This window comes from Aspergillus lucknowensis, assembly GCF_044049455.1.
Source record: "Aspergillus lucknowensis strain CBS 449.75 chromosome Unknown BJX67scaffold_16, whole genome shotgun sequence".
NCBI classification, from domain to species: Eukaryota; Fungi; Ascomycota; class Eurotiomycetes; order Eurotiales; family Aspergillaceae; genus Aspergillus; species Aspergillus lucknowensis.
This window is the reverse complement of record NW_027263560.1, coordinates 408,704-431,108: the sequence shown is the minus strand read 5'-3', so window position 1 is coordinate 431,108 and position 22,405 is coordinate 408,704. Positions and strand designations below refer to the sequence as shown.

The window sequence follows — 22,405 nt, the reverse complement described above, 5'->3', positions numbered from 1 at the left end:
TTTTTTAGTGTTCAATTTTTAAGAATTCATTCTTGGAATCCTCCAAGGATAAGATGCTCGGCAGAAGCACGCTCGAACTCACTCAATACAGCGCATCCCATCGAAGTGGAAGGAGGAAGAGACCCCTGAACAACTTCCCGGGCCCTCTCCTCACTCCGGGAAATTCTCACCGTTGAAGGGGAGAGTCGGAGAGATTTGTTCCTCAAGGATCCTCTTCCCTAAAATTGCGACCCCAAAAGCCCTTTGAGGGAATCTCTCTCATTTTTTTTTCTCATTTTTGCTTTTGGCTGGGACCAGTGAGCTTTAGTGCAGAACCAGCTCTGGATCCAGTAGCCGTGCAGGGTGCACTAGTTCAGTCCGGAATTGTTCTGGACACAGGGCACCGCTGCACATGCACCACACCGTCATTCTCCATTCTCCATACCCGGCTCTACTTCTTGCAGGTCTTCTTCAATCCTCTATTTGTATTCCTCCAACGATCCTTTCCTCTCTCTCTTCCTCTTCCCCTTCCACCTCTCCTTCTCTCCCTTTTTCCGCCCTTCCGTCTCTTTTGCTCTCCCTGATTCCCATGTTCATAGCTTAATTGCGTTCTGGGAAGCCGATCCTCCTCTCCATCCGCATAGCCCTTGAATTCTTCTCGCATGTTTTGGCTCTGTGCTATTGCATTCGTCCAATTGCTCTTTTTCCCATTTTAATATTTTTTTTTCCATCGGACTTCCTGCTGCCTTTTGGGCTCTAGACTCAAATTTTACACTCCAAACAAGAAATACTAATCCAGTGGCGAAGAACAGAGTGCGGAGACCTTACTCTTTGGTGTCGATCCCTTCAACAATCACACACCACGCTTTGACCTGACCTTCGAGTTCTCTTCCTCTGTCGTTTCCGGCCCAGTCTTGCCTCCCCACTCATCACGATTGCCTAGCCACTTCTCGGACTTGCATTGGGCGGAACACTTTGCTTGTCGTGTCATGGAAATACTTTGATTCACGGCCTTTGGACACAGTGGGACGCTACGCGAGGAACTATCCATGATGGGTCACCATCACGTAATGCGGGGATCGCTGGAATACCTTCAAACAGCTTATCCGATCCTCCTCCTCCTCGTGTTTGCGTCGGCCTTCGTGGCCAATTCGATCCTGACAGCCAGAACCGCGTCGCAGAATCCACGTGCGTCGCAAACAGGTCCTGGTGGCAGGCCGCTCCCTAAGCGTTCGAGAAGCACAGTGGCCGTGGTAAAAGCACCGCAAAAGTTTTCTCGAAACGCAGTATTATGCTTCAAATGGGTCTCCCTCTGTGTTCTGGTGACGCTGGTTGCCGAAGCTGCTGTTAACGTGGCCCATGTGATGATTGCCAGATCAAAGCAATGGTGGTGTGGACAAGCCGTCGTGGTATGACAATTGCTCGGATGCGTCACACAGTGGACGAACTAATGCTTGGCAGATCTATGTAGTCGGATCCTTCTTCGACTATGGCATCATCCTTGTATCTCTACTGGATACCGACCCGTCTCCGACGTTCGCTCAGTTCGTTTCATGGCTCGTAGCTGTGCCCCTCGAGCTAGCAATATTGGCGCTTTCGCTCTCGATCTACTCTCGCCCGCATCATGAGCCTGTGGTGGGAGATCCCTCTGGTGGCGACTTGCAAAGATCCATAACTCTTTGGGAAGCAGCGTCAGTTGTCTGCAACTGCATCCGTCTCTTGCTCCTCTTCATACTGGTCATGCTATATGCGTGCAGTTCTCTCAAGTTTCACTCTCTAACACATGTAGCGACACGCCATGCTCATGGAGATGATCCTACAGAAGCTACAGGACTCCTTCATTCCGGGACAGAGAATGGGCATGCCTATGGCGCAGTCAACGGTTCTCGAGGCAACCAGCAAGAATCGAAGCCTGCAGACCCATGGGTTCGCCCAACGACAGTACCGTCCACAAGCTGGTGGGAATATCTCAGCGGCTATTCGTTATTTTTTCCGTATCTTTGGCCGTCTAAGTCTCGCCGTCTGCAGTTGGTTGTACTCATTTGTTTCCTGCTAATCGTACTCCAACGCGTTGTCAACGTCCTCGTTCCTCGTCAGATTGGTGTAATCACCAACAACTTATCAGAACAGGGTGACGAATTTCATGTGCCTTGGTCTGAGATCTGTCTATACATTTTCTACCGCTGGCTGCAGGGCAACCAGGGGCTCATTGGCTCTTTACGCTCGAGCCTATGGATTCCTGTCAGTCAGTATTCGTACATGGAACTCTCGACAGCCGCGTTTGAACATGTTCACAGCCTCAGCTTGGACTTCCATTTAGGGAAGAAGACAGGCGAAGTCCTCTCAGCTCTAAGTAAAGGAAGCTCTATCAACACCTTTCTCGAGCAAGTCACCTTCTCGGTGGTCCCTATGTTGGTCGATCTTTGTGTCGCAATTGTATACCTCCTCGTTGCTCTTGACGCCTACTACGCTCTTGTTGTCACTATTGTGACTTTCTGCTATCTTTATGTGACAATTCGCATGGCTCAGTGGAGAGCGGAAATTCGGAGACAAATGGTAAATTCATCTCGTCAAGAGGATGCGGTGAAGTGAGTGACACTCCTTAGACCATGTATGCTCTTAGTTTGCTCATCTGGCACATACAGGAACGATTCAATGGTGTCATATGAAACTGTCAAATACTTCAACGCGGAAGAATATGAATTCAGGCGGTACCGAGGAGCAGTGGCTGATTTTCAATCGGCCGAATATCACGTCCTTTTTTCCCTCAACTTGATGAACACCTCACAGAACACCATCTTCATGCTCGGACTACTGATAACTTGCTTTATCGCCGCTTACCAAGTCTCTCTAGGCCAGCGAAATGTAGGTCAATTTGTTTCTCTTCTCACATACATGGCTCAATTGCAAGGCCCGCTTAACTTTTTTGGAACCTTCTATCGATCCATTCAGTCGGCTTTGATCAACTCAGAGCGGCTGCTGGAGTTGTTCAGGGAGCAGCCTACAGTTGTCGACCGGCCCAGCGCCCGGCCGTTGCCGGTCTGCAAGGGAGACATCAAATTTGACAATGTTGAGTTTGCCTATGACGCTCGTAAACCGGCCTTGAACGGTCTAACATTCCATTGCGAGCCCGGAACCACGACGGCTCTGGTTGGTGAATCTGGTGGAGGAAAATCGACTGTCTTCCGCCTTCTTTTCCGATTCTACAATGCAGAAAGAGGCCGCATCTTGGTCGATGGACACGATGTGGAGGGCATCACCATTGACTCTCTTCGAAGACACATTGGAGTGGTACCACAGGATACTGTTCTCTTCAACGAGACTCTAATGTACAACTTGAAATACGCAAACCCTAATGCTACAGACGAGAATGTCTACGAGGCCTGCAGGGCCGCTAGTATTCACGACAAGATCATGTCATTCCCGGATGGCTACAGCACCAGAGTTGGTGAGCGTGGCTTGCGACTTAGTGGAGGGGAAAAACAACGAGTAGCAATTGCTCGGACCATCCTCAAGAACCCACGAATCATTCTTTTGGACGAGGCCACTGCTGCGCTAGATACTGAGACGGAGGAACATATTCAAAGTGCTCTAGCAACCCTTTCCCGCGGCCGCACAATGCTCGTCATCGCACATCGACTAAGCACAATCACCACGGCAGACCGCATTTTGGTCCTGAGTGAGGGGCAAGTTGCAGAAAGCGGGACACACGACCAGCTGCTTGCCATGAAGGGCAGATATGCAAGCATGTGGCGCAAGCAAATCCGCGCTCAGAGAGCAGCAGCAGAGGCTCAGGTGCTGCAGGACAGAGCCCAGCGCTTGCGCAGTGCATCAACATCGGCCGCCGCGGACGACAGCTCCAGCCAGTCTGATGAGGACCGCAACAGCAGCCGTGGCACAAATACGAACCGACAAGCACATTTCCACCACCCTTAAGGTGATTTTTCGACGACGATCACTCTCTAAATCGCCAGCACCGATGATATTTACGCTTTTGCATCACGTCTTTACGAACCAAGACCTGAGTTAGAATGGCGGGCGGAATACTACTCTCGTAGATTTTAGCGAGGATTGGACTTTTGTTAATACTCATCTGCTGTCCATGTCCCTTCTTTTCGCTTCAATGGCGTTCGGGGCGAGAAACGACGTGTATGACATCTTCTCTGTTTCGGGACCCTGGTCTTCCTCGGGAGGTAATAGAAGTCTCTAGACTAGTTACGCTTGGAGATTTGCCGCTGCATGGTATTTACCAGTAGCATAGTATCTTAATGCAATAGATATGGCCATTCTTCCTCGAATCTGGGAGAGTCAACTGTGGTGTTGAAGGTGTCCACATCAAACTGTTTGAGCAATGTCATCGCGGGACCTTCGATTGGCTGGGCAAGTCTAATGATGCCTTGTACATCAGGCAGCAGTCCATTCCATCACCTCAGCTTCATCTGAAGCTTGCTCAACTGCCCTCTTCACGCCGACTCTACCACTACCTCAATTGACCGTTATTTCTCCCAGAATACCGAGGAGCTTTCAGTCAGATATATTCTTTGAAATTCGAAAATGCACTCACCGTCGCTCCAGCTCCTGCGAGCGCTCCGAACGTCTATCTCCGCCAACACACCCAACACGCTCTGGGGAAACCTGCCCCAAGTCCGTCCTCTCATCTCCTCCCCCTTCACTCCGTTTCGCCGCGACAACAGTAATGGCAGCAACACTTCCTCACATGTCCGCCCAACCCGGATGGTCTCCCGCTCCCACCCGGCAAAACCACGCGGCCACGACCGCGGCCCGCCCTCAAAAGAAGACACGCAGACCGATTTCGCCGCGCTGAATGTCCTGGGGAATATCCCTGCCCCGACAACCGCCGTGGACGCTTGCCTCGACACTGGCTTTCATCTCGACAATGGGGTGAAGATCACTGGCGGCGATGGGGTGTTGCTGGTTGGCGGCGAAGCGTTTGCGTGGAGACCGTGGCTGGGGAGGGAGGGCGAAGAGAAGAGCGGCATGGTGAATTCTAATGGCCAGTTTGAGGTGGATGAGCAGGCTTGGGGAGCTTTGGGGCTGGTTTGGCCTCGTCCTGGTATGTTTTTGCCCTCTCTTTCTCTCTCCCGTCTCCGGTCCTCTGGTGAGCAGATTAACAGTCTCGTAGATCTCTTAATACTAGGAATGGGAGCTTCGGTGATGCCTCTGTCTCCAGAGACGAGGAAACATATCAATTCACTAGGAATTCGAGTCGAGGTGGTGGACACGAGGAATGCTTCCGCACAGTTCAACCTGCTTGCGACGGAGCGTGGAGTCTCTGAGATCGCGGCTGCAATGATTCCAATTGGATGGAAAGGGAGGTGAATACACGCACTACGTTTTACGCGCCTGTTTCTACTCTGTATCATAGCTATTTTGTACGTCTACTCTCTACTCGTAATGGCGAAGATCGTAAGTACTGTAAATCCGTGCCAAGAAATCCGGCCAACGTCCACCCTTTAACTCCAATCTCCTTCAACTCCGCATCCCCAAAACCCCATTGCGTCACGCCGCAATTCCTTCACCATGCCGCGAGAAGAGCCTCTCCTGGCTCCGCGTCCATCGTCCGAACAGTCGTCCATCCGAAATGCCGAAGAGGAAGACGCTCTGCTAACCGGCGAGCGGACCATCCGCACCGAACGCGGCCGACGGTGGGGGTTCTGGAGAGAAGTCGGTCTGTTCGCCTGGGCGTTCATAGCAACCATCGCTGTTATCGTCATTGCAGTCGTCTACCAACATGAAACGAACCGAGCTCAGAGCGATGGCAGACACTCTTGGGGCCCTGGAGGGAAACCGACCGGGAAGCGTAACCTCGTCTTCATGGTGTCGGACGGAATGGGCCCAACCAGCCTCACCATGACTCGAAGCTACAAGCAGTTGACACAGGGTCTTCCGATTGACGATGTTCTTGTGTTGGACAAGCATATTCTTGGTACGTCACGGACGAGATCCAGCTCGAGTTTGATAACGGACTCGGCGGCCGGGGCGACGGCGTTCTCGTGCGCATCGAAGAGTTACAATGGCGCCATCTCTGTGCTTCCGGATCACTCCCCGTGCGGGACGGTACTCGAGGCCGCGTCTTTGGCGGGTTACAAGACCGGTCTAGTGGTGACCACCCGTATCACTGATGCTACACCGGCTTGCTTCGCGTCACACGTGAATCTGCGGCAGTACGAAGACCGCATTGCGGAGCAGGAGATTGGCGAGCATCCCCTCGGCCGTGTGGTGGATCTTATCATGGGTGGTGGACGGTGCCATTTTCTGCCCAATACTACAGATGAAAGCTGCCGGGGTGACGACCGCGACATTGTGGCCGTGGCCAAGGAAAATGGCTTTAGCTACATCGACGACCGCAAGGGTTTCGATTCTCTCAATGGCGGTGCGGATGCGAAGCTACCCCTCCTGGGGCTCTTTGCGGAAAAGGATATCCCGTACGAGATAGATCGCCGTACGCAAAACGATGTGTATCCCTCCCTGGAGGAGATGGCCCGCTCCGCCCTTAAAATTCTCAGCGCAGCCACACAGGACAGCGAGCAAGGGTTCTTCCTTATGATCGAAGGTTCACGTATCGACCATGCAGGCCATGGCAACGATCCAGCCGCACAAGTTAATGAAGTCCTCGCCTACGACAAGGCCTTTGCGGCCGTCGTCGATTTCCTCAACGAGGATTCCACGCAAGGCGTTCTTGTCGCCACATCTGACCACGAAACCGGCGGTCTCGCCGTCGGCCACCAGCTTCACATCACCTATCCAGAATACCTCTGGCTTCCCGGCGTGCTTGCCAACGCAACCCATTCCGCCGAATTTGCCGCCCAGGAGCTAGCGAACCATCTAGACCAGGAATCAGACAAAGAGGCCTACGTCCGAAACCTCCTCAGGAAGGCCTTGGGTGTTGAAGACGCGTCACAGGAGGAAATAGACGCGCTCATCGACTCTCATTATGAACTTCCGCCCTCCTACGTCTTCGCCGATATCATCAGTCGCAGAGCCCAAATAGGTTGGTCAACACATGGCCACACGGGTAACCCTCCTTCTTCTCCCTTCAACCCCAGAATCAACACTAACCATCCACTAGGAGTCGACGTAAATATCTACGCCTCCTCGACAAAAGACGCATGGCCCCTCCAGGGTAATCACGAAAACACCGAAGTCGGCTCCTTCCTGGCCAATTACCTCGACGTCGACATCGGCGCAACCACGAAGCGTCTCCAAGAGTCGGAATTCTGGTCTTACTCCGACTCCAGTTCCGAAGTCGACACAGGCGCAACATCCGAGATGGGGAAAAGCTTCGACTGGCTCGGTAACCCGCTCGGCGAGGATGTCCGCACCGAGGGGCTTGACACCTACCATGGAGACTATAAGAAGCGCTCTTTAGGTGAACAATGTGGGTGTGGTGCTGTGCATTGAGCTATGAATACAAACAACATTTTCGTTTCCTATCACGACCTTCATTTCCCATCGACCTACTGTAGGACCTTGTCTCCTGTATACGTTGTCCATGGTTGTCTGCGCTGCGTTCACTCATTTATTCGTGCATTTAACGGCCAGTTCGCTGGATTTGCTGCTATTTGAATATGGCGTTTGTTGCGGAGTGTGTACAGTACCATACTACTAGTACATTATATACGATATATCATCTGACTTGTACTCATATGCGACAGAGAAAGTAGCGTCCTACGACTGGGAAAATTAACCCGAGCGTAAAGGAAGTCTGATTACAATTGCAATTAGTATAGATAAACCAGCCTTCCCACCTCAAAAGAGAACGAGAATGAGAGCTGGAGCCGGAGCCGTGAGCTTTAGAAGGACCCGCCACATTCCTGTCTGTCCTATCTTGGTACTCGATTTTTGCCTCCAGCTCGGACGGCTTGTTCGCCTTCGGAAGACTCTTGAGGAAGGAGCGACCCAGACGCACCCACGAGCAGCTCCGAGTCCAGCACCTCCACGACCAAGAAAGGAAGGCGCGCTCTGGGCCCGGGCTCCGGCCTGCCGCCTGGCACTTACCCAAAATTCCATGACGGCGCGAATCCTTACACGGGAGAGCGTCGTCCTCAATTATCAATTGCGAGTGGAGGACTTATTCCGATGCGAAGAGAGGTAGGGAAGATGAGCTTACAGTAAGTTAGCTTATGGTTTACCATTCTTATTTAGGGACAACACAGACAGCAGTCACAACTGGCCGTAGAGGTACAGTAAGCCAAAGGAGACCACCAGGAAGGAGCTCGAAAGTCAGAGATGGAGGGAGAAAAGGAGGGGTATTAGATTGGTATATCTATAGGAGAGCGATCAATCACACAACCTTTGCCAAACAAGTAAGTTGGTACCGCCAAGAGAGCTTCATGCTAGCAGTATGATTCTCGCGTGACAATGTGTGCGCAATCATAATATAACATCAGGGACATTCAAGTCGAGATCATAGGCAGTAAGGAAACAAAACGGGGTACTGAGAAACAAGATAGAATAAAATCCCAGGTATAAAACAGAAATGGAACAAAAGGATGACACAGGAGAAATTCATATATTTAAAGCGCAGTCACACGCTATGCTGTTTGTCCAGAGGTCAAGACAGCAATGTAAAAGTTATAAATAAGTAATGCGCAAAAAAGGCTCAGAAAGGGAGACGCATGGCTTCACATGGTTATCAGAACAACAATCGCAACCAGGACCGCAAAGAACGAGCCCTTCAAAGCGCGCTCGTTAGGAGACGCAGCCGCGTTGTCACCGTCGCCGCTGCTGTCGTCGATTCCCTGGTTAAAGCTGCCCGGAGGGTTAGTGCTGGCCGTGTCGCCGCCTGATCCAGTCGAGGAACCGGGCTCATTGCCCGTACCTCCGAGGTTGGGGGGCACCGAGGTGTTGTTGTTGGTGGTGCCGGTGGAGTTGTTGTCGCCAGTGGAGTTGGAGCCATAGTCCATGTCGAGGCCGGTAGCAGCCAGGGATGCAAGTACAGTCTTGTTGTTGGTGATTTCCACGGAGCTATCCAAGCCGGCATCGTCCTTGAAGTCGTAGGAAACGTCGCCTACGACGTTGGTGCCGGAAGGAGGATCATAGCACTCCACGCTCACCTCACCGACGGTAGCATAGTAGTAGCCCCTCTCCTGGATATCTTGTGCGTCCCAGTCAATTTCACCACCTGCCCATTCAATGGTTCCCTGGGCGTTACTGGCTTGACCGGCGGGCCAAAGCGACATCTGCATTCTGGACGGAGTCTGAGGGTACTCGTAGCGGTTGGAACTTTCGTTGAAAGTGGACTCCTTTGTAAGAGTCCGGACAACCTTGCCGTCGATCACCCACTTCAACTCTTCCGGACTCCAGTCAAGTTCGTAGTGATGCCATTCCTCGAAGGTGTTGCCCTTGTTGACCTTGGAGCTGTCGCCGTTCGTGTCTAGGAAAGTTTAGCCCCCGATGATGGCCAGACAGAAAACATAGAAACTACCTACAGTCGAGAATCCCTTGGAAGTACCAGTTTGTCTGGACCTCGGACAAATCGGAACCAACCCATTCGTAGTCGATTTCGTCTTTGGTGTCGGAGAGGAGAATGAACGCAGTGACCACACCCTGACCACGACTACTCTTGATATCAGCGCCGATCTTGCCATACCAGACATAGTGGTTGTTTGCGAAGAGAGAGCCCACGCTGTTCTTGGGCATGGTGAGAAGGAGGTTTCCGTCTTCGAGCTCGGGGAAACCACTGTACACCCAGTCGGATTCGGTAGCATTTCCTAGATATTCGTTGTTCTTGGCGGCTTTGTCCAGGTTATCCCATTTGTAGGTCGTGCTCTGACAAACGGGCATTGGGGCGCAGGAATCAAGCGAGTACGACATCAGAGGATCGCATCCGCCGAGACAGTAGGCGCCGGTACCACATTGTCCATAAACTAGCAGAAAGTAAGCACCTAGAGCGTCACATTGAGAAGCGAGAACAAGTGCCACATACCCGAGCAGCAGGGATATTTCTCAGGGCAATGCTTATCGAGACTGCAATCAGGTGGAGTGAAGTCCTCATCGTCGGCAGCAGCAGCGCTGGTTGCCAGATAGGCGAAGAGAAGAGTGGACGCGAGGCGCAACATGGCGGCAAGGGCGAATCGAAATTATTTGAAGGCTAGAGTCATATACAGAAGACAGGACTAGGAAGAATGTAGAAGGGTCAGTTTAAAACCGAGCGAAGGGATCAGTCGGCCTCTGTCATTGTCTTCGAGAACGGCAAGCTCCGCAATCCATTTCAGAGGATGGGCCGGAACGGGGTGATAGCCCTCACGCTCACTTGAAACCTCCGAGAAGGGAGAGGAAGAGCTTACCGAATTATGCAGCGGATGCGTTCCAGATATACGAAGGCAATACAGTAAAACGCATATGTGAATGAATAAAGCGCACCAATCAACGAGGGACTGCGGGACAAAGGAGGCCTTTAATCACCGCTGAGAGAGGGCTGAGATGGAGGAGAGACAGACGCTCTCTGCTCCGAAGACGATGGAGTCAAGAGGGGATGGACAACGAAAGAAGAAACGAATGACCGGATCGAGGAGGGAGGAGGGAAAAAGGAGGGAAAGCGAGGATTTAATATGGGTGGATCGGTTCAATGGCTGCCTCGATTCTGCAGTTGCAATAAAAGTCGGGGTTTCCGCACTTCAAGTTGCGAGAACTGCGTAATTACAATACATAACCTGTAGATAAGCTACTCGTAGTCTGCGCACCAAGTGCCCTCATTGAGTGCAATCAACAGCACTTGACTTTTTGATGACTGCTCAGGAAAGATGCGAATTCTGGAGGGGATGCGAGAATCAGATCCAATTACCTGGAGGGACCCATATCGGAAACCCATCGAACAGGACCAAAGGCTTGCGCGTGCGGCTTGACGATTGAACCCAATGTCTCACTTTCAGCCCACCGCTGGAGTCTTGGGAGAATTTTGGGTGGACCGCCACCAAGTCACACATTGCTTCAAGGCCCTTGAAAGACGGAAACAACTCAAGCGGCGAAACAATGCTTCGTCTTGTGACCCTTGTCCAGAAGCGGCCCCTTATCGGCGGTATTGTCACAGCGCGTCCCGGTACGGGTATTGCCAATGAACGAGAAAGCGCCGAATCATAACTAGCATAACTTGGATGTTAATCAACTCCAGACTTGCCCAGGAGTGCTTGGAGACTGATTCAAGCTGGAAGACGGACAAGCGCTCAGACAGAGAGGAAACATTTGACAATGGACTGGAGCTTGGCCATGGACCTCCGAGTGCTGTTGACGAAAGCGATAACCTTTTCTCTCTCCCTTGCTTTTCAAATCGCACGGAATGCGCCCATGACTCTCCCTCCCGCGTGGCAACGAAACAATTCTCTTCAATTAACGTCAAATCCACATTCTTTATGATCTTCCATTTTCCGCGATCGGTTTTACCTTGGTTGGACAACGATCGAGTGAGAAACAAACAACAGAACCTTGGAACCGTTCTTGGCTGAGGAATCATACCCGTCGTTGACAAAGTACAAGACTGGCAGACAACACGCGAATGGCCGACACATGCGAGTAGAAACTGCCCTCATTGTTCCCCGCAAGGGGACTCTCATCTGATCGCAAAAACAACATCAAGCCCATAAAGCTCCGAGTCCCTCCCACCCCAGTAATTAGTTTGTGTATCCGGAGTTAGCACAAGCTCCCAACCACAACGCCGCAATGCTTGCAGGTCCAGCCTGTACAGCATGTCTGTTCGCGCCTCGCCTGGACGGAACTGCAATGTCAACGGCTTGCCGCGTTCTCTTGGCCCACTTGCTTTCCAGTTGATTTCTAAGATGGTATGTGGACTCATTATTGCGAGTTCAAGAAATCAACGAGGCGCGCGAAGTAAAGACACTCGAATACGTCCATCACAATCTCTTCATGACCAACAAGTATTCTGGGGATGTGCTAACTTTTTGTTGATTCTTGGTTTCCCCCTGTCACACAGTTTCACAAATCCAGGTTGATGCCCGTTGTGCATCACGATTACTTTGAAGCTTATGACACGGACTTTTTGAAGGAAGGCACGATGTAACATTCTGGATCCTGAGCTTGATGTAGACAAAAGAAACTGCAAAACACCCTAAAGACGCATACATGTCTGCAATTCAAATTGATCAACCTCCGTGCCTTGTATCCGAAGCCACGTTGTTCTGAGACTCGAAGGCGGCGGTCCATGGTCCATTGCCAATCAAGTCTCGCCCTGCGTTGAAATCAAAGTTCTCCCCGCCTTTTTTTTTTCTCCTTTTTCCCCTTCTTTTTTGCCTTCTGCGATATCTCTTCATGTGCTTCCTTTCAAAATGATCATCCATTGGGTCATGGACAATCAACCGAGGAGTTAACACATTCTTGTGCTGTCAGCGGATGGGTTTCTTGCCCGCGTGTCCACCCCTGTGAGGGCGACTGCTCGGCCGGTTGCTTGGCCGATTGCTTTCTCTGACCAAGACCAGGTCCTTCTCGCAGGGGTCAGAAGAATAAGTTACCGACACGCCGCTGTAAGGATTTCTGCCCTCTTTGAGCCTGTCGAAAACTTCCAAAACCTTACGAGCAATACTGGTGCTCGTGAACACGGCAGTCGCTGTATCCATGTCAGCATCGAGTCTCTTGGAAACCACCATAACTTACCGTTGCCGGAGTTGAAAACCCAGAGGAAATCGATGTTGGCCACCCCAGCAATAGATCGGATATCGTGTTTCCACTTTTCGGGGGTTATGTGGTCCGCGAAGAGCCTCTTTCTCGCAAACGAAAGGCGGCGACGCTCCCTGGTGGGTTGATTCATGCGACGATGGTCATCGTTCCAGTTCACGATTTCAGCCAACTCAATGCTGTACCCAAGGCCAAAACGTCCAATGCCAACCATGTCTTCCATATTCTGATGGGATCGCATCAATTCAAGCGCGTGAGACGCGTGCTGGAAGACAACTCGGGTCCTTCCATTAGTCTCGACACGAACTTCGAGCAGCGGTCCCTCATGGATCCGAGACGTGATGTACTGAATAGAATCCTTGGCGATTCTTCCATGAACACGGATTATCCCTGCTTTCTCAGGAAACTCGGGCACATTAAGAGAGGGAAGGCTGACAGGCTCTCTACCATTTTCACCTTCGCCACTACTGTGCTGGCCACCCGCCTTCGATGGGGAGTAAGGCGTCAAAGACATGGGTGACACGAACTGCTCTGCGTCTCTGGGAGAGCCCTGAAAACTCAATACCGAGCCCGCAACTTGGGCCCAGCTACCGGGCTGAGACAGGGAGGGACCAGCAGATGCGGAAGGTCTCAGAAGTCCACGGGCCCCATTATCGGACTTCTCTTTTTCACCCTTCTCTACCTCGTTCAGAAGCGCCATGACAGCCTGTTCCTGGAGTGTGACCATATCACGAATAGGAGGGTGAGCCACCGCGTGACGACCACCGTCACCCTTTTAATACACTCTTAGTCCTAGGCGCTAATCCAGAACACAGCACAGGGCCAATGCTTACCTGATTACGGAAGGAGTGCTTGTTGGAAGGGAGATGAGCCAAGCCCTCAGTAATAGCATCCACCATCATGATGCTCAATCTACCGACTTCGTTCGCAACGGTGTGTTGCTCATGGTCCCGAAACTGCGGCGCTGTTAACATTTCTTTACCAGTGTGAGAAGGTCGAAGCCCTTACGTGAGAGGAAATGCGGTCAAGGCGGCTCAAGGCCTCAGCCATTGCATCACCTACGTTGTAGACCATTCTGAATCCGACCAAGGAGTCGACTTCAGCACGCTTCCGAGGGGTATCCGACGATCTCGAACTCTAAAATGGATTTCTATCACTTTATGTGAGGGTATGTGACATATACCGTCTTCATGAGCATGATCGTGTTAGCTAACTTCTGTTCCCGGTACAGGAAAGAATAGAAGGGCTTCGGGTGTACCTCGCACGCTCGGATGAGTAGTTACTGCGTGAAGGGGGAACTAAAACAGACAGCTTGAGGGAGGAGATGAGGTCTAAACGATCGATGTGGAGGCTCAACTGGGCAGCGGCTGCTCCCAGAAACCAAGCAGATTAGGGAGAAGGGAGAGACAGGAAGGAGAGAGAGGGAGAGAGGGAGGGAGAGAGGGAGGAAAGGAAGTGAAAAAGGGAAGAAGAAGACGGGGTGAGAGGCAAGCGAGGAGAATCTGAGGGCTACTTGATCTGTTACTGGTGGGGGGGCCGTTACTGGAGTGAAGACTGAAAACAATGAGCTCATTCGCTTCAGCAGCCATTTCACTGTTTCCCATCCACTCTTCTTTATCGTCTGCTTAGTTCACTTCTGGAACCTGTTCAGGCTTAAGCCAATCCCTACACTGGAACGCCCAGGTCTTAAGACCAAGTCTCTGCAAAGCAGGTACCCTGGTCCTGCCCTGCAGGATTCTCTGGTGCTTTGCTCTCTGTGTTACTTCCTGACAAATCTAATGTTCCTGCAGAGCTGTTGGGTTCTTACTGTTGTGCTTTACAAACATAAGGTTCGATAATGTTGGGTCCGGGCTCCTTAACCCAGGGTCCGTATTACGGGGCACGCGCATGAAGATACCACTTAAATGATCCTGTCAAAAAGCCTAATTGAACCCAGGGATGTATAAACAAGTGAGTGCAAGCTGGCTTGATGTTATCCGTTATATCCATTATCAACAAGAGCTAATGAGCTGGCGCTCTTTCCAGAGAGGGCAAGAAACTCCCCCAGGAGCACGGCTATCGCAACACCAGACGCAGCTTATATCCTTAAATTATCAAGACATACATCTACTCATTCCTCAAATCCTAGGCCCTAGTCAATCAGAAAGCGGAGGGAAACTTCTCACAAAGCTACACATATCCCCGTCAGTGTCACTCCAACAACCCGCATGCCAGGCATACGAAACAAAACAAAACGGGACCACAAACTTACTGCGCAGGACACTCATATCCAGCCGGATTCTTATGCAGATACAGCTGATGATATTCCTCCGCATCCCACCACTGACCCGCAGGGACCACCTCCGTCGAAACAGTCTGCTTATACCACTCCTTGCTCACCTTCTCCGTCACCTCTCGCGCAATCCGAAGCTGCTCGTCGCCGTGCGTGAAAATCGCGCTGCGGTACTGCGTCCCGATATCCGGGCCCTGCCGGTTCTTGGTAGTCGGGTCGTGCATGCGGTAGAAGAATTCCAGGAGCGAGCGGTAGCTCACGAGCGACGGGTCAAAGATAACCTGGAGGGCTTCGGCGTCTGATTTTTCAAGATATATTATATTAGCACCTACCGTGCCGTGACAGATAATGAAAAAAGACGAAAAAGAGGAATAGTTCACTTACGCCCTGTATCCCCCGTACACACGGCCCGGTATGAGGGGCTCGCCGTCCTCCCCCCGCTGTAGCCCACCTTTGCGTCCAAAAGCCCCTTCCCCTGCCCGAATTCCTTGCGGAAGAGGTGCTCCACGCCCCAGAAGCAGCCTGCAGCGAGAGTCGCTGTCTGTGTGCCGCTTGCCATGTTCCGGGTTGCCGATTCGGGTGACACTGAGAGAAATGGGGAGGTCGTGGAGGAGCGGAAAAAGCGTGAGAATAACGTCGAGCCGAGCGCTGGTGCGGCAAAAGCCATAAACTTCTGATGGCTGTCGATGTGTACACTTTCAATTCTACCAAATGATTTCGTACAAGAGGGACACGAAAGAAGCAATTTAGTTGACTTATGACGACGTTCCCCGCGTTAGCTAAGCTTGGGTCCAAAAAAGTCTTGGTATTCTGGCCCATGCTCAAGCTTCCCGAAAGTCCCGGTTCCAACATTTCCCGAGGTCTTCACTGCAAATCATGATCAAGTCGCCGAGAAAATCAATGGGGAACCCGGCCAAAGTTTTCCATGCTGTAAAAACTCCAAGGCAAGTTCTGATATTGTACACAACCCAGAAAAGTATGTCCCGTTGCAGAAAAGAAAAGAGAATAACGCCGTCCCGAATGATTGTATGGCCAGACAAACAAAAGTACAGAACCCAATCCAACCGCTAACCCATTCCCAACCCAAGAGTCACGTGTAGACATCACATCACAGGCCGCCAATAGCGCTCAGCCGGACCGCATCCCGGCTTGTGAGACTGAAGTCTCGAGGGCGAATGTCTCCCCCAAAGGTCGTGCGTCTCTGGCTAGTATTCTTCATGATGGGGATGTTTCGAGGACCCAAAACTGCAGGCTTGCTCTCGAGCTCCTTGTCCCCCCTGGCCATCCGCCTTGCCTGTGCGGTGAACATCGTGTTCTCCGGCGGGGAGCTGCCGTAAGTTGCTGATGTTGGACTGCGACGACGATGAGCACGAACTGCAGTTGCTGAAGCGCTAGGCCCGATCGATCCTATAGAGATGCGCCTCATGGCGCTGCTGATGCGTCTCGCATCATCTTTGCTTGCCTTCCATTCGCCCATGTCTCCAGACGCAGGACTGGAACTGTAATTTCCGCTGGGAGTTCTGACTGCGATCTTTGAGGGACGCTCGACGGATGCACGGTTCAGAAAACTACTGTTCTCAATGTCACGTAGGGGCGAGCTTCGATCTGAATGCTGAAGAGACGATGTTAGAGGGGCAGAGACCGGAGAGCCACCAGCCTTCTTGGACAAGAACCCGGTCTTGAATCTGTTATTCTTTGGTATGTTCAGTGGCTGGTCAGACGGAGTTGGAATTGGCGATGAACCACCCGAAGGGCTGATGTTTCGAGTCGGTACTGGAATACCACGCGGGATCGGAGATGCTCTGGGAACGGCGGGCTCATAAGGGCTGTTCTCTTGAAGGGTTGGCGTCGCTTCAGCTTTCTGAGGTGTCTTCTGAATCTCAGTTAACGTGCCGTCTTGCTCGTCGTCCTTCCACCGAACACTTCGCTTGGGGGGTTTTGTCGGAGCCTTTTTGGGCGAAAAGCTGACACTTTTTCTGCCAGTACCAATCTTTCGACGGCGAGGAGACCCCCTCGTGGGTGATGGTGGCGCCATCGGGTTCAACGTTGGGGCATTAAAACCCTTGCCAGGCGGCACAACGGCAAAGCTCAATCTCTTCTTTTGCTTCAAAGGAGTCGCTTTCGACGGGCTGAAAGTCGGCAATCCCCCATCCGGTTTGACGACATTTGAGGCTACAGTGCAACAGGAATCGAGCATATTCAAAAGGATTCGTCTCCCCGTTTCGACAGCCTCATCCTGAGTCAGGGTCATCATTTTTTCAATTGTCGAAGCCGTTTCGAAATGTGCTTGGAGAAGTAGCTGCACTGTAGCAGCGTCCCCTGCCTTATCTTGCTCCGCCACCGCTGAAAGAGCCTCTCGCTCGGTGTTCGCCCTTAGGAGTTCTGCCTCACGTCTAAGGTTTGCAAAGTCACTGCTGTCGCTAATTTCAAATTCTTGGAGTTGACTGATGGCGTTCTCGACAGCTGAATTCATGGCGCGGTCCCACACACTCTTTGATAGACGCTGATGGTAATGCTGTCTACTTCCTTCCAGTTCCAACAAAATCCCTTGGGCTGTTTTCCGAACAGCTTGCAGGTTCAACAACGGCTGCTCGTCTTCATAGGTTGCGCAACAATTATCAAAAGCGGCTATCCACGAAGAGAGCAACCCAATCCTGCGACTAATCTGTTTCAGCTTGATCATGCTGTTTGTTCTCTCCTGCCTCTCGGGTAGCGAATGATCATAGGCATTTCGAATCCGAGCGAGAGCTTCGCGAACAGCAACGTCCTTCTTTTCCGTTTGCTTCTTGAATTTAGCAAAGGCAACCTTTTCTGACTCCTTCTGCTGTGCCTTGAGTTCGTTAATCAGTGCCATCTGCTCATCAATTTTCACCAGGAAATCTTTGACATGACGATTAACATTGAATACGTTTCGCGTGACTTTAGTTTGGATGTTCTTGGCCCTGTTGGCATAGCGCAGTGTGTTCTGCGTCTCGTCGAAATGCTGACTGGAGGGACTGACACAAACAATCATGACCGTCTTGCAGTTCCCACCAAGTGAGAATTTGAGGAGGCGTGTTAGCTTTGAGTTCCGGTAAGGAACGTGGTTCCGTTTTCGTGGATCGCAGAGTGCATTTATACAGCTACCGAGGGCGAGTAAGGACTTGTTGATGTTTGCTCCTTCAAACAACCTTTCCCCCCTGTTCTTCGTTGCGCTAGCACGCTCACTTCCAGCCAAGTCGATGATGCTGAATGTAGCCATTGTGTGTGGCTCGTGGATGTCGGCGTTTCTGTCTTTCTGTGCGATGTTGATCTGGAGGACCGCGTGGGATCGAGACGAAGTGGCATTTGCCTCTGTTGGAGACATTGTCCGGCATTCATTTCCCCTCATGATCATATCCATCACTTCTTGCACAGACTTGGGGTTATGACTCGACAGGCCCGCCACAGATACCGATCTGTTTGTATCTTCCCGCAGGGTCAAGCCGCTCTTCGAGCCGCCAGGGACAAGAAGGTCGCGAATAGTTTCATTGTAAATCTCCAGGAACGAGAGAGAGAGCTCCGTCTGCTTTTCCCCCGATCTCTCTTCGATGCGCTCAAAAAGTTCCTGCATAGTGAGAAAAATTATGCCTGGCTGTTGGGGTGTCCCAGTGATAGTGTGTGTTTTTCCACAGCCGGTCGCACCATATGCAAACACGGTGGCATTGTATCCGTCAAGAACGCTGTCGAGAAGGCTTCTTGTTGTCGCTTCGTAAACCTCTCCCTGGCTGGCATTTTGGTCGAAGATCTTATCGAACGCGAAGGTCTGGTCTTTGACACGCTTTCCCTGTGGAACAACGCTCTTGGAGAATTTGTGGACGGGGTTGTCTTCCGGGGGATCGAACACTCTGTTCAACAGTCCGTCAGCATGGGAGACCACGTATGTAAAGGACATATACTCACAGGCACCGGTCGTCAATGACCTTAACAATAGACCGAAGGCCCTTCTGATTCAGCTTTGGTGCCGGTGCCCCTGCCAGGGACCCGTCACCGAGAAACAACGGACCATCGTCGCATTTGGAGAGCTGTGCTGCCTCCCGGATTGTGAATGGCCTCACTCTGACCGCAACAGAGATAGATGAAGAGTCGCTTGCGGTGCTCATTTTGTCGGATGTTTGTCGAAAAGCTCTTGTACTCGGCGTGAGTGTGTCGTGAAACCGAGGGCCCTACGCCCAGCACCGTTTGGCGTGACAACTGGAGAGGGCGAATTGAACGAACAGAAGAAATGGGAAGAACGAGTGCTTCGGCGAAGAATGTTGACAGTGGACCGCTTTCCCCATGAACCCAAAGACACCCCGAGGAAGCTGCGCTGAGCGGAGACTCCAAGCCACCTGTGTGACTTGTTGACATTGTTGCTGATGAGTGGGAGGCGTTGCTCGAGCAACAAGCGGGGCGTGGGCATAATCCGCAAGTTAGTGTGTTGAGCATGTGCTTTCTCGATTTGCTCGCTGAATCGCCCACTCGGCTGGGAAACTCCTTGTTCAAACAATCATAATTCTACCGACACGCACAAATCGTGCAGATATACGTCCCCTTGGATCATCTTGAAGCACCCCAAGGCGCATTTGCCTATGGGTCCGCGTCGTATACAATGAAGCTGCATCCTCAGACGACCCGAGTCGATGCTACAATTTCAAATATGTATTTGTACGGGGAAGATTTGATGCAGGAATGCCAGTCGCATATATGGAGGAGGTTTGCATACAATTCCTCTTCGCCTCTCATAAGCATGAAAAAGAGTAATCTTGACGCCGTCTAATGAACCAAACTCCAGAGTCTACCGACGATGCCGACCCTTGCGCAACAGAAGCAAGCGAGAGGCGTTAAATGCGAAGACAGCTCGTGTGAAGCAACATGCTAAGCTTCCTCTTCGTCATCGAGTGTAGGCAGGACAACATCCCAACCCGGGTCCTCAAGATCTATATCGGTGGATGCGCTCTTTCCTGCTTGTCTGAACCTGAACGCGATGGACTGCCCATTATTTATCTCCGCCGCCTTCAAGCTTGCAGATATGGCCTTCTTTCCCGCTCCTCGCTTGGGACCTTCATTGCCATCGAGGTCGAAGCCTTCGAGGCTTGTCCATCCTTTATCCAAGTCGTTCTTGTCTACAGCAATGCCAAACTCGATCTCTTGGGAATTTTCAGGAACGGGGTCTCCGTTGATGTCTTTTAGCCCCCGCGCTTGCAAAGCTTGAAGGAGGGCCTTCTTGGTGTGAGCGATTGTTTCGGAGGGAGGAAGCATCAGAAGCACTGTTGTTTTGTGCTTTTTAAACAACAATGTGTAGCTTAGGGGATCTGGTTGAGACTGCAAGGTGTAAGAATTAGTATGGAGATTACAGTATCAAGAAGGGTAGCAGCACTCTTCTGGGAGGTTTCGACGTACCATGGTGCCGATAGATCTTCGCAGGCCCTTTAAAAGAGATAGTTAGAGCAACTCAAGTCAAGTACTCGCAATGATGGCTGGCATACTAATTTCGCCAGGTAGCCTCGCAAATAATAATGCTCGGGACAGCAGCTCGTTGGAGAGCGCAGATTTCATCCAAGAATAGATCTGAGAGGTTGCCCGCCCGGCGGAGCTTTCCCTTCCCCGAACTGACCTCATGTCAAATAGCTACCACAGGATTCGCCCCATGAACTATTTCCTCCACGACGGTGCAAAACCGGTCTTCGCGTCTGAGCTCAGTTCTTGATCTGTATCGTTGCAACAATCCTCGAGAATACCGCTGATATTCGAACACTTTTCTCCTCAATGGACGCCAAACAGCCCTCGGGAACCCGTGACCCCGACTCGACAACTTTGCTCAAGATAATCCACTGGGACAAGTTTTTTGAATCCGAAGCACCCCCGCGGCTGGGGATTGAGGTTGGCCAGCGGTTGCCATTGACTGCTTTGTCCGCATTCTCTGCTGGGATGGTCATCGGCTCGTCCTACGGGAGCAGGACAGCTGCATACCGTTTCCGCGCCGAAAATGCCCATCGTTTTCCCACGACTTCAACCGGATGGTTCCAATACCATAAAACGAAGAACTATGTCGCTATTGTCGGTGGTGTCAAGGATGGAATGAAAATGGGGTTCAAACTTGGCTCTGGCGCGCTCGCGTTCTGTCTATTTGAAGAGACCGTGGACTATGCGCGTCACGACCAGAGAGATTTCCTATCCACAGTTACGGCAGGATTATCATTTTCGGGCATCTACAGCTTATTAGGTTTGTCCTGTGGGATCCTAAAAATTCGTGACGAGGAGGAACCGGAGGCTGATATCTATATTTTTAGCTCGTCACGATGTCTACACGGCTGCACGTACAACGAAGCTGGGGCTTAAGTTGAGCCTCGCCTATGGGCTTCTGCAGGATGCGCTCGAATCCCTTAAGGGCAACCGGCCTGCTTTCGTTGATTTTATTCTGGGACGGCGCCGAAAGAGAGCCGATTAAGGTGACTTGAGGGTATATAAATTACCCTATGTTCGCCAAGCATACTTTCACGGCGACGATTTGATTGGAGTTGCGCCTGCTCACGCATGCTGAGATGTTCGGCAGAGTGGGTTGACAACCTGGGAGCGGGAGACTAGCCTCCTTTTACCGAATCGGAATCTGGGATTCTCATTTCTTCTCGTTTCTTGCGATTACCTCAGATCTTTCACCCTTCTGGCATTACATGCAGTCAGGAGTTCCCAAGTCGCCAGGGGCGAGGTTGCAATCGCTGGGGCCCAGGAACATCCGTACTGTGATGGCTACCGCGCGGGATCTTCCTTGAGTCACTGGATTGCGTTGACGGGAGCCTCAGCGGTGAAGGGAGACCGCGAGGCGAGAACTACACAATCATCTGGAGTGCCTGGACCGGCCACTTTTAAGGCTTTCCTTGATTCTCAGATGAAACTTGCAGGGACTTGGAGCGTCAGGTGACTCCTGCCCCGCCAACCACAACAAGGTGCGGACCCAATCCATGCTGGTGAACTTCTCTTGATTTGGTTGGGCTGTTTCAGCCTTTGTCTGGAATATGTAGAGGAGGCGGGATGACATTCAACCTGTTCCGGAAACAGCAGGTGCTGTAAGAAACCAAATCGCCCAGGCGCGGCTGGGGTTGTTGAGGCATTTCAGGACATTGGGAATATACTGTTTCTTGAGACTCCTCTCTTCTTTCCTGTAGTAGAAGGCATCCTTTTTGGCATACTTGAAAGATTGCTGTATTGGAGAAGAGATCGGATGCCGTGGACGCAGAGTCCTGCTCTTCGAAGTTTACGCCAGTTCTCCAGTGTGGCTGCTGTTCGCAGACCATCGATCACCTCAGACGGAGAAAAAGCGATGCGCTGCTCACTACTGACTGGGACCTGCAATTGAGAAGCACGAAGGAGGATGATCCGATCCTTCTGCCTTCCTTCTAGAAGGCATCCAGAACCATCACTCTTTTTTTCCCTAGCTGCCGAACCCCTCCCGATCCTCATTGTTTCCCACCGCCACGGCTCTTTCGTCGCTTCTGGGCAGCTCCGTCT

At 51.6% G+C, this 22,405-nt stretch overlaps 9 protein-coding genes across 9 annotated transcripts; 4 read left to right on the top strand and 5 right to left on the bottom strand.

The window, feature by feature from the left end:
• Positions 1-1,031: 1,031 nt before the first annotated feature.
• hmt1 (putative vacuolar ABC heavy metal transporter (Hmt1)) lies at positions 1,032-3,915 on the top strand (the record flags this gene model as incomplete). Its single annotated transcript, XM_071031123.1, has 3 exons — positions 1,032-1,388; positions 1,441-2,567; positions 2,625-3,915. The coding sequence occupies 3 exons, from the start codon at positions 1,032-1,034 to the stop codon at positions 3,913-3,915; spliced, it is 2,775 nt and encodes a 924-aa protein (XP_070886997.1).
• A 527-nt stretch (positions 3,916-4,442) lies between these two features.
• BJX67DRAFT_351919 (uncharacterized protein) lies at positions 4,443-5,420 on the top strand. Its single transcript, XM_071028955.1, has 2 exons — positions 4,443-5,053; positions 5,123-5,420. Exons 1-2 carry the CDS (start codon positions 4,534-4,536, stop codon positions 5,317-5,319), a joined length of 717 nt encoding a protein of 238 aa, XP_070886996.1. The 5' UTR covers positions 4,443-4,533; the 3' UTR covers positions 5,320-5,420.
• Positions 5,421-5,482: 62 nt separating this feature from the next.
• Positions 5,483-7,649, top strand: BJX67DRAFT_351918 (alkaline phosphatase). Its single transcript, XM_071028954.1, has 2 exons — positions 5,483-7,015; positions 7,070-7,649. The coding sequence occupies exons 1-2, from the start codon at positions 5,521-5,523 to the stop codon at positions 7,399-7,401; spliced, it is 1,827 nt and encodes a 608-aa protein (XP_070886995.1). The 5' UTR covers positions 5,483-5,520; the 3' UTR covers positions 7,402-7,649.
• Positions 7,650-8,624: 975 nt separating this feature from the next.
• On the bottom strand, positions 8,625-10,061 carry utr2 (putative cell wall glucanase (Utr2); the record flags this gene model as incomplete). Its single annotated transcript, XM_071031122.1, has 3 exons — positions 8,625-9,376; positions 9,432-9,869; positions 9,929-10,061. The coding sequence occupies 3 exons, from the start codon at positions 10,059-10,061 to the stop codon at positions 8,625-8,627; spliced, it is 1,323 nt and encodes a 440-aa protein (XP_070886994.1).
• A 2,277-nt stretch (positions 10,062-12,338) lies between these two features.
• On the bottom strand, positions 12,339-13,701 carry BJX67DRAFT_380568 (uncharacterized protein; the record flags this gene model as incomplete). Its single annotated transcript, XM_071032809.1, has 4 exons — positions 12,339-12,559; positions 12,607-13,399; positions 13,461-13,583; positions 13,636-13,701. 4 exons carry the CDS (start codon positions 13,699-13,701, stop codon positions 12,339-12,341), a joined length of 1,203 nt encoding a protein of 400 aa, XP_070886993.1.
• A 1,072-nt stretch (positions 13,702-14,773) lies between these two features.
• Positions 14,774-15,627, bottom strand: BJX67DRAFT_351912 (peptide-methionine-S-sulfoxide reductase). The gene is made up of 2 exons (XM_071028953.1): positions 15,284-15,627; positions 14,774-15,197 (listed from the first exon to the last, which is right to left on the bottom strand). Exons 1-2 carry the CDS (start codon positions 15,564-15,566, stop codon positions 14,875-14,877), a joined length of 606 nt encoding a protein of 201 aa, XP_070886992.1. The 5' UTR covers positions 15,567-15,627; the 3' UTR covers positions 14,774-14,874.
• A 159-nt stretch (positions 15,628-15,786) lies between these two features.
• Positions 15,787-19,264, bottom strand: BJX67DRAFT_74007 (kinesin family protein). The gene is made up of 2 exons (XM_071035370.1): positions 18,821-19,264; positions 15,787-18,765 (listed from the first exon to the last, which is right to left on the bottom strand). Exons 1-2 carry the CDS (start codon positions 19,018-19,020, stop codon positions 16,008-16,010), a joined length of 2,958 nt encoding a protein of 985 aa, XP_070886991.1. The 5' UTR covers positions 19,021-19,264; the 3' UTR covers positions 15,787-16,007.
• Positions 19,265-19,725: 461 nt separating this feature from the next.
• Positions 19,726-20,483, bottom strand: BJX67DRAFT_74181 (uncharacterized protein). The gene is made up of 2 exons (XM_071035371.1): positions 20,300-20,483; positions 19,726-20,221 (listed from the first exon to the last, which is right to left on the bottom strand). The coding sequence occupies exons 1-2, from the start codon at positions 20,300-20,302 to the stop codon at positions 19,775-19,777; spliced, it is 450 nt and encodes a 149-aa protein (XP_070886990.1). The 5' UTR covers positions 20,303-20,483; the 3' UTR covers positions 19,726-19,774.
• Positions 20,413-21,621, top strand: BJX67DRAFT_73972 (uncharacterized protein). Its single transcript, XM_071035369.1, has 2 exons — positions 20,413-21,122; positions 21,190-21,621. Exons 1-2 carry the CDS (start codon positions 20,666-20,668, stop codon positions 21,345-21,347), a joined length of 615 nt encoding a protein of 204 aa, XP_070886989.1. The 5' UTR covers positions 20,413-20,665; the 3' UTR covers positions 21,348-21,621.
• Positions 21,622-22,405: the final 784 nt, after the last annotated feature.